General features: G+C 53.0%; 2 protein-coding genes across 2 annotated transcripts; one reads left to right on the plus strand and one right to left on the minus strand.

The window, feature by feature from the left end:
• Positions 1-221: 221 nt before the first annotated feature.
• Positions 222-1,530, minus strand: BBA_06142 (cytidylyltransferase-like protein; the record flags this gene model as incomplete). Its single annotated transcript, XM_008601239.1, has 3 exons — positions 222-1,071; positions 1,122-1,263; positions 1,341-1,530. The coding sequence occupies 3 exons, from the start codon at positions 1,528-1,530 to the stop codon at positions 222-224; spliced, it is 1,182 nt and encodes a 393-aa protein (XP_008599461.1).
• A 3,609-nt stretch (positions 1,531-5,139) lies between these two features.
• On the plus strand, positions 5,140-9,226 carry BBA_06143 (phosphatidylserine decarboxylase; the record flags this gene model as incomplete). Its single annotated transcript, XM_008601240.1, has 6 exons — positions 5,140-5,220; positions 5,304-5,348; positions 5,441-7,559; positions 7,606-8,357; positions 8,405-8,619; positions 9,001-9,226. 6 exons carry the CDS (start codon positions 5,140-5,142, stop codon positions 9,224-9,226), a joined length of 3,438 nt encoding a protein of 1,145 aa, XP_008599462.1.
• Positions 9,227-9,352: the final 126 nt, after the last annotated feature.

The raw sequence follows: 9,352 nt of genomic DNA on the forward strand, positions 1-9,352 counted from the left end.
AAAAAACGTCGTACGTGCGAATAGGAGGAGCCGCAAAGCCCCAATAACCGACCAGCTGCGGGGTAGGTGATGGCGATATCTCGAGTTGCAATTTCGCCGGTTTCAGACCATCAATGCCCAATGAGAAGTTCGGTAACTACAGCGATACTCGACAGAATAGTGGTCCGCATCCTGTCTGGATGGGGCCATCTCGAGCATCAGCCCTTTAAGGCGTCCAAGACTTAAGCCTTGGTCGATGCGACCTTGGTTGGCGTGGCAGAAACAATGTGGCTCTGGGAGACTTTGCGGCTGGTGTTAGCAGCCTGTTCGTCACTCTCCTCCGAGTCATCGTCACTGGGCGGTCTAGCATCGCGCACGGTACGGCGGTTCTTGGTCATCCAGGAGCGCACACCACCGACGAGGCCGAGAGCGTAGCCGGTGACAAACTCCTTGGAATTTGAGTTAGAGGCGCCGGGAGTCGTGGGAGACCGTGCCAGGTCGCTGGAGCTCTGCGTGAAGCGGGCAGGACTCTGAGGGCGGCTGGTGGGCCAGAACTGGCGCAGCTCACGGCTGAGCTCCTGTCCGGTGGTGGTCCAGTTATTGGTGATGTTATCACGAAGGTCCTGGACGTGACGCTTGATATCGAGCTCGTTCTTCTTGAGCCAACTGACGTTGAGCTCCTGGCGCGAGGTGCCGCGCTTGAATTGGCGGCTAATATACTTTTCGTAGTCGCGGACGATGCGGGTAATGAGGCCAGTGGTACTGACGCCCTCGGTGCGCTGGGTGACGAGGAACTTGCCGGCCTCCTTTATAGGCTGGTAAATGTCGTCACCCTCGTCGGCGCCGTAGGGCAGGTCGTCGTGGGCCACATAGTCGAGGCGGTGATCCTCGAGAAACTGGGGCGTGACGATCCATGGGCAGTCCTCAATCACCTCGTCAACCCACTTGCAGTGGCGGAGAGACTCGGCGCGCTCCTTGGCAGACATGACAGTGAGGCCCTTGCGGTTATGTGTCTCTTCGTCGCCCGTGACACCAACGACCAGGGTCGTATTGGGGAAAGCATTCTTGGCCTGCTCGAGCTGGCGCATGTGACTGCGGCAGAATTAGCGTGCTGCGAATCGTGCTGAGGGCGAGAATCATACCCAAGGTGGAAGAGATCAAAGACGCCGTCGGCATAGACACGAACGGATCGGCCGACGGGAGGAGAGTTGGTTCGGTAGCCACCGGCGGGATGAACAATTTCGCCGATTGGAGGAGGGGCCATGGCCTCGGCCTCTTCAGCGTCTATGGCTTGCAGTCAGAATATCATTCCCGAATCGGCCCGGTATCGATGCAATCGATCGTGTTATCATGGAACCTACCAGAGTCGGCATTGTCCTCGTCGACCGGAGACTCGACGGCTCGTCCTGAGTTGGCCCGCTGTCGCTTAGGGTGAGGGCCGCCATTCTGAGCCTTGAGAATTTCCTCGGCCGGAGCAGCCTGGGCCGGGCTCTGAGGCGAGGCGACACCAGCTCTCTTGCGCTTGCTGGCAGCGTTGGATGTGGAAGCCATTGTGACGGGCAATCGTGTAATGTGTAGCAGAAGTGACAAATAATCGGGTTGCCGAAAGGCAGTACCTCTGTTACGAGGGCAGGGGCGAGTTTGCAACGGCGATGAGGCTCGGACCGGAGAGAACAAATCGACACTCGTTGGACCGCACAACCAGGGGCAAGGAAAAAAAGACGACAAGAGGATGCAGAAGTGTCGCGTGACCGGGTCGGGCCAGGTATTAAGAAAAACAATAATCAGGAGAGGGAACAAGACCAATCCAGGAAGACGGACGACGGCGCTGAGCTGTGTGGGACCAGCAGGGCCGCGAGCCAGAAAAAAAAGTGGTGCTATTTGAGGTTAAAGGGGTCGCGTCGTTTGCGGTGGGAGAGGCTTTGGCGGCGCGCGCGGAGGACAGCCGGTACGGAAGTGCGCGGCGAGTTTTGGTGGGAGCCGCAGGTACTGACTGGACAATACAGAGGTAGTGGCGAGCTGTTTGAGGATGCTGCTGGCCTCGCTGGTGGATCCTACTGTGTCAAGCGGCAGTGCTGCAGACTGCAAGAGACAATTTCAATAATTTCAATATTGGGCTGATGCAAGGGTTGAAGGGTCTGCAATTGCTGACAAGTTTGGGATGCCCGACGTGGATAAGTAGAAGCGATGATGCGTCCTCTGATTCTCAATGCTAACAATGATAAGAGGTGACTTGATGTCATCGCTGATCCTAATCCCCCACACAGTTACGGAAACCTTGATTTCTTTGCCTCTCTCGCCGTGGCACGGGCTGGCTTTGAAGCAGGCTTTGACCGTTAAATGCAACATCTTTGCGGTTTCTCGACAAAAGGTCAGCTCAGGCTTTGTGCGCTCGGCTGCTGAAATCCGCCGCTCGACGCTCATCTGACACTTCTGCCAGGATTTGACGGCAGACGTAAAGTCTCAATTGCTCTTGTCGATCTGCGCCCATCTCAGTAGCGCGACTGCTCGTTCGTTTTGACGGGCAAATTGAGCAGTTTCCCCTCTTCGGTAGCAATCTTGGACGTTATGGCGCTAATAAATACAGCCTACGGTTGACAGAAAGAAAAGAAAAGAAAGCTTGAGCTCGTGTTCCTGATCCATCTTTTTGCCCATCACATCCATAGGGCTAGTCCGCTAATGAATCAGCCAGGAGCCAAATGTCCCCAAAGCTAGCATGTACCAGGTCCTGCATAATCTGCTTGCTCCTGGTCCGCTTTCAAGAATGAGCACGCGAGCAGATTGAGGTTGCAAGGCCACGGCCGCCCTAAAGACTTGACTTTGGCGATGCTTGAGCCACCGATCGTCTTATCAGCCCATTTTCGGCACATGCTCTGCGTCTTGGAATGCGAAGAACCGTGTCGTGCATCGCCTTATCGGTACCCTCGGACGAAAGGCGCTGGATTGCGGGACCGGGGAGCGATGTTTGAACCCTTGCCCATTTGTACGAAGTTGGAGTTGCATGTATTTTAATTGAACCGCAACTTCTATGAGATTGAGATGTGGCATCAGCGGCACTTCTTTTATTGAGGGACCTTGCATAATCATTCCTCGAGTAGCTCAGACGCATCTCTGAGCTTTGCTAGAGTCCATCTCTCCAAGCGTGAATCTGATCCCCACCACGTATCCTTTGAACTGACTTTGGTTCTACTTATCTTGATATACTCGTCTGGTATATCATTCTTGAAGCATTGTTGCCGCACCGTGTTCTGAGATTGCAAAGCTCCAGATGGGTTCATTTCCCGGGGTAATTGAATGCACGCCACATGCTAATTTCATAGTCTGGACCTGGATGCACTTGTTGCTCGCGCCCAGCCTTATTAAGCTTAGCTGCTGTCGTGCATGAGCGGATGAAGATGGATTAAGCTGGGGCAATCAACTTTCTCAGCTCTTGCGCTTTCGCGTGCTGATATGCCTATGCGTATTCATATAGAGAGAGAACCGCGGGTTTACTGCGGGTAGAAAGGAGAGGCACAGGGCAATGCAATCTTATTACAGTGGCCCGATTGAAAGCGTCGCCCACATTTTGAGAGAATTCCATGCAGGCCAGCCACAGGGGAAAAGTGCTGCTTCAGCCGCTCAACAATTTCGGACTGGCACATGAAAAGCAGGGACCAATTCGATCACGAGTAATAAAGGGGGAGGCTATGGTGTTATGAAGACACGGATACGGTACTCCATGGAGGCGCAGCCCGTCCGAACCTGCCGGCGCCGCAGTGTATTGAACAATGGTTCTTGGCCCCAAGAGGGGCGTTGGAGGGAGCACTGGATATGTGACTGCAATAATGCCGTCTTTCTCCCAAAAAGTTCTCTGCAATCTGAATAAGTTGCGTTAAGACATTTAATTATCTGTCATTCTGTCCATGGAGATGCTATATTACGCAGCCGATCAAACAATAGGAACTGTCCGAATGCAGCCAGCCCCTCCCTCGAGCATGAAATACTGATAAATAGGTATGGGGCACGATGGTTACTATGCTGAGCTTCAGCCCTGTCTAACAACAGAGGGTAAAAGAAATAAGATGAAAAAACGGAATCGCTAGCTAAGAATCTTTACGGCCGCGTTGTCGATGGTCTCCGTGATGATGTCAAACCGTGTCGGGGAACCCCTCACTGCCACGCGGCCAAATAGATGGGTGGCCACCAAAGCTCTTTTTCTTCGCACTGTAATGCCGAACAACCGGCGATGTACGGAGGATGTGTTATAATCTTGGCATACATGCGGTCCAACACAGAGGTGCGCGATATAATCTGATTGCGGCACTGCGCAGTAGTCAGCGTGTTGAGCTGCCTCTTCCGGTGAGGCTCATCGCGCCAACTGTCAGTACCTCGGTGGGCGTCTGCAGGAATACACTAGAGCCTGGTGCTGAGATGCAACAATGATACCTCGCACCGCAGACAGCGTCTGCCTTGGCCACATCTGCCCTGCCTCGCCCCGTCTTGGCAGTGCGTGCCGTTGCTGTGCCTCGCAGGCTTACAGCCATCATCTTTACAGAGATTGATCCCGCCCCGACATTCGCGCTATGAGCTTGCAGCCACTCAGTTATTGCCTTGAGAACTGAAAAAGCTGCGCCTTGTAGCTGTGGACTTCATCTCGTACTCTCCGCATTTATCCGCTATCTACTGACGTTACGATGTGCAATGGCGCTCCGTCCGACCTCCCGTGCTCAGTGCTTCCCTGTCGTGCCTGGTGAGGGGTCCTAGAATTTTTCATACTGTGCAGTGATATGAACCAGCGGAGGTGGGGCACTACATCACCACTGCCCAGCGCCTCATTACCACTGATGAAACCCCGTCACGCTTGCCGTAGCTTCTGATAGGGTGGAAGATCCCGTTGCGCACTGTGCAAGCTGTTTCTATGGCACGGTACGACATAGTGGCATGTGTCGTCACCGACTCTCCCCAGCTGAGAGCTCCAATACCACATTTTATCCTCGCACAGCCCTCAGCGCCTCCTTCATCACCTTCCTTTCTCCTCCAGTTCCGTCATGCGCTTTCAAGCAACTTGATTTGCCTCTTCAGCCACTTCCCATCACCTCGCAGCCGTGCATAACACAGCTGCTTTCACAAAGCCGTTATTCCACCTTCCACTAGCAAGCTCTGCTCAGGTCCCGGGCAACAATGGGTCGCTTCAAGAGTGATAATGGCAGCTCGAGTGGCGAGTCCGCCACCGGTCTGGCTCTCAACGTCGTTATTCTGAAGGTATAGTTTGTAGAGCACATTTGGACATGGACACGCCTTTTCTGGATAAACAACTCGCCATTGTGCTGACCAGCTTTCTGCAGGCCAGAGATTTGGCTGCCAAGGATCGCAATGGCACTTCGGACCCAGTAAGTTTTACATCAGCAGGAGCTGCACGCATTCTGGAATCCAATCATCGCGTCCTCGCCATGATGCGTTGCTAATGTGCGCACTTCTGTAGTATCTTGTCCTCAAACTAGGTGATGCCCGCGCCGTTACGCACGCCGTCCCAAAAACGTTAAATCCAGAGTGGAACATCATCGAGCAACTGCCAATCAACAGCATAAACAATCTCGTTCTTGATGTCATTTGCTGGGACAAGGATCGATTTGGCAAAGATTATCTCGGTGAATTCGACCTTGCCCTCGAAGAAATATTTTCAAACGAAAAGAATGCCCAGGAGCCTAAATGGTACCCTCTTCGCAGCAAGCGACCCGGCAAGAAAACCAGCATTGTGTCTGGTGAGGTCTTGTTGCAGTTTACACTCTTGGACACAAACAATCCCGCGTCTCCCCACCAGGAGACAATGGAAAGACTTCAATCTCTCATTCGCTCTGTTCCTGTTGCTTCTGGCAGTCAAGCCGGTAGTGCAAGTGTGACGCCTGCCGCCACGACTACCCCTCACGCTGATCCTCTCGCCGAGTTTGTAGACGATGACGATGAGGAGATTTCCGATTACGAAGAAGACAGCAACGATGAAGGCGAAGGCGAGGCTGAAGGCGAGGACGAGGATGCCTCTAAACCCGAGACTGCCGAGAAACGTCGACGCCGACTCCGAATTCGAGGACTTAAGCGCAAGAATCGACGTGCTGCATACGCCTTCACTAACGGCGACAGTGACGTTGTTGGTATCATTTACCTTGAGATTTGTCGTGTCACGGATCTACCGCCGGAGCACAATCTTACTCGTACCAGCTTCGACATGGACCCCTTCGTAGTAGCCTCACTCGGTCGAAAAACTTACAGAACTCGACGCGTCCGACACAACCTCAATCCAGTGTTCAACGAGAAAATGATTTTTCAACTACTTAACCATGAGAAGTCATACAGCTTCTCATTGACGGTTATCGACCATGACAAGTACTCTGGCAATGACTTTATTGCGTCGTGCACCTTTCCTGTTCAAGAATTGATGAAGAAGGCGCCCCAGGCTGACCCTACCACTGGTTTGTACGAAGTCCGTGAGCCCACTGAACACCGAGAGGCTGCTCCTCTGCCACACAAGTCCCGTCTTCAGAGACTGGGGCTCTCGCGCACTTCTTCATCCCAAAGCCTCAACAAGAAATCAGTCAAGGCCGCCTCGGTCACCAGCGCCATATCTCAAGCACCCTCCTTGGAGACAAGCCAAGCCACGAGCAACCCAAGTCTACTGGCTCCCCCCGAGGTGTCATCGACGGTCATGGAGCCAGAGACCAATGCGGAAGACGACGACCCGGAGTTTCACGAATTCTCTGTACCTCTGTCGCTGAAAAATGCCGAAAAATGGGAGTCCAAACACAGCCCGGTCATCTATCTCAGAGCCAAGTACGTACCGTATCCTGCGCTTCGTCAGCAATTCTGGCGTGCCATGCTTCGACAATACGATACAGACGAGAGTGGCCGCATCAGCCGCATAGAGCTCACCACTATGCTTGATACGCTGGGTTCGACACTCAAAGACTCCACCATAGACAGCTTCTTCCAGCGCTTCCCCCACAAAGCCGCCGACAATGAAGACAGCTGGGATCTGACTTTCGACGAGGTTGTCATATGTCTTGAGGACCAGCTAGAGGCCAAGTCCAAGTCGAGCAGCGGCGTAGCGGACAAGGTCAAGAATATCGCCTCAGACATCAAGAACCTTGCTGTCGAAGGAAACGTCGAGCAGAGAAGCTCTGCTTCGGGCACGTCAACGCCCAGCGAGGATGGTAGTCCTGACACGCTCGACAAAGATGACTCTAGCGACGAGCACGTTGTCGAGATTCGTGAATGTCCTATCTGCCACCAACCCCGTCTGAACAAGCGCAAGGATGCCGACATAATCACTCACATTGCAACTTGCGCAAGCCAAGACTGGCGGCAGGTCAAAACTGTTTTGATGGGGGGCTTTGTGACTGCCAGCCAAGCCCAGCGCAAGTGGTACTCTAAGGTCATCACCAAGATTTCCTACGGAGGCTACAAGCTCGGTGCAAATTCGGCCAATATACTTGTCCAGGATCGTATGACTGGTCAGATCAATGAGGAGAAGATGAGCGTTTACGTCCGACTTGGAATTCGAATGTTGTACAAGGGATTGAAGTCGCGTGAAATGGAAAACAAGCAGAGTAAGTAAATCGATGATTAATGACAATTCTCACTGACAAGAGCTAGTTCGCAAAATGTTGAGGAACCTGAGCATCAAGCAGGGTAAGAAATTCGACGACCCGGCGTCCAGGGATGAAATCGAAAAGTTCATACATTTCCATCGCCTAAACATGGATGAGGTGCTATTGCCGCTTGACCAGTTCCAAAACTTTAACGAGTTCTTCTATCGTGCGCTCAAGCCTGGTGCGCGCCCCTGCTCGGCACCCGAAAATCCGGGCATTATCGTGTCGCCCGCAGATTGTCGTAGTGTAGTGTTTAACCAACTCACGCAAGCTACCAAAATTTGGGTCAAGGGTCGCGAATTCAGCATAAAGCGGCTCTTAGGAGATGCCTACCCGGAAGATGTGGCCCGGTTCGATAACGGTGCACTAGGCATCTTCCGCCTTGCGCCGCAAGACTACCACCGCTTCCATATTCCTGTCGATGGTGTCATGGGTAAGCCCAAGACGATTGCTGGTGAATACTACACAGTCAACCCAATGGCTATTCGATCAGCCCTTGACGTCTATGGTGAGAACGTGCGTGTGGTGGTGCCTATTGACAGCGACGTGTTTGGTCGCGTCATGGTCATCTGTGTTGGTGCCATGATGGTGGGCAGCACAGTCATTACACGGCAGGACGGCGAAAGGGTGCAGCGTGCTGAAGAGCTGGGCTATTTTAAGTTTGGTGGCAGCACCGTTCTATTACTTTTTGAGCCCGGCAAGATGCGATTCGATTCTGATTTGACAGAAAATTCGGCAGGCGCATTGGAGACTTTGGTAAGACTATTGGCTCTCGCTTGTAGAGCGCAGCTAACATGAGACAGATTCGCGTCGGCATGTCCGTCGGCCATTCGCCAGACGAACCGCAGTGGACACCCGACATGCGTGCTAGCGACGAGCAAATCACCGAGGAGCAGAAGAAGGATGCAAAGCGACGCATCCAGGGAAGCTTGGCTCAGGATTCGCCCAGCGACAGTAACGATGATGACCGGCTGCACTCTGTGCCGCCTACGATGGACACCATCGCAGCCTCTTCTCTGTAGGAGGCCAGTCTCGACTGATCATTTGCATTTAAACGGCATTGCATTCGGCATACAGCACTTTTGATTTCAACACGCGCAAACATAAACACGGAAGGAAGGGGAGCGTAGCATGAGATAGACTTTTCAACGAAATCATCGCAGCATACGGAGCGAGAGGCCAAGGCCAGGAAGATGGTGGTGACATATTTGAGACGTCGATATAAGTAGTTGCTTGTGAGAAGCTGATATAGTATTGCTTGACAAGGGCGAATAAAACATTGAAGATTGGTTTCCGCAGCTAAATGGCAGACGTGCAATAAAATGAGACAAAGTAACAGAACGCGAGCGCTAGTAATGTATTCCTCCTTGAAATTTCCTCCGATTGAAACATGTAATAGTCGTGGATATATGGGTGGCTGGTTGGTTGACTATCGCTCGCTGCTGGATGAAGACGACGGCCGGGTCCAGCCCGCCGATGACTCGCTGCTGATGGAGCTGAAGCTCGCTCTCGGCGACGTGGGCGCGGCCGGTACCGAGTTGCTCTTGACCGTGGCAAGGGATATCATGTCGACGGTCGGGGCGGTGGTGTTATTGCCGCGGCGGGTTTCGCGCCAGGACGAGTAGACTTGTCTGCAAAAGTGTGCAGACATTGTATATGTGGGAGACATTTTGTGTGTGTGTGTGTGTGTGTGTGTGTGTGTGTGTGTCGTCGTGTTCGTCGCCTCTATTACGAACCCGACGAAGGTAAGG

This window comes from Beauveria bassiana, assembly GCF_000280675.1.
Source record: "Beauveria bassiana ARSEF 2860 unplaced genomic scaffold BBA_S00017, whole genome shotgun sequence".
Lineage (NCBI taxonomy): Eukaryota > Fungi > Ascomycota > Sordariomycetes > Hypocreales > Cordycipitaceae > Beauveria > Beauveria bassiana.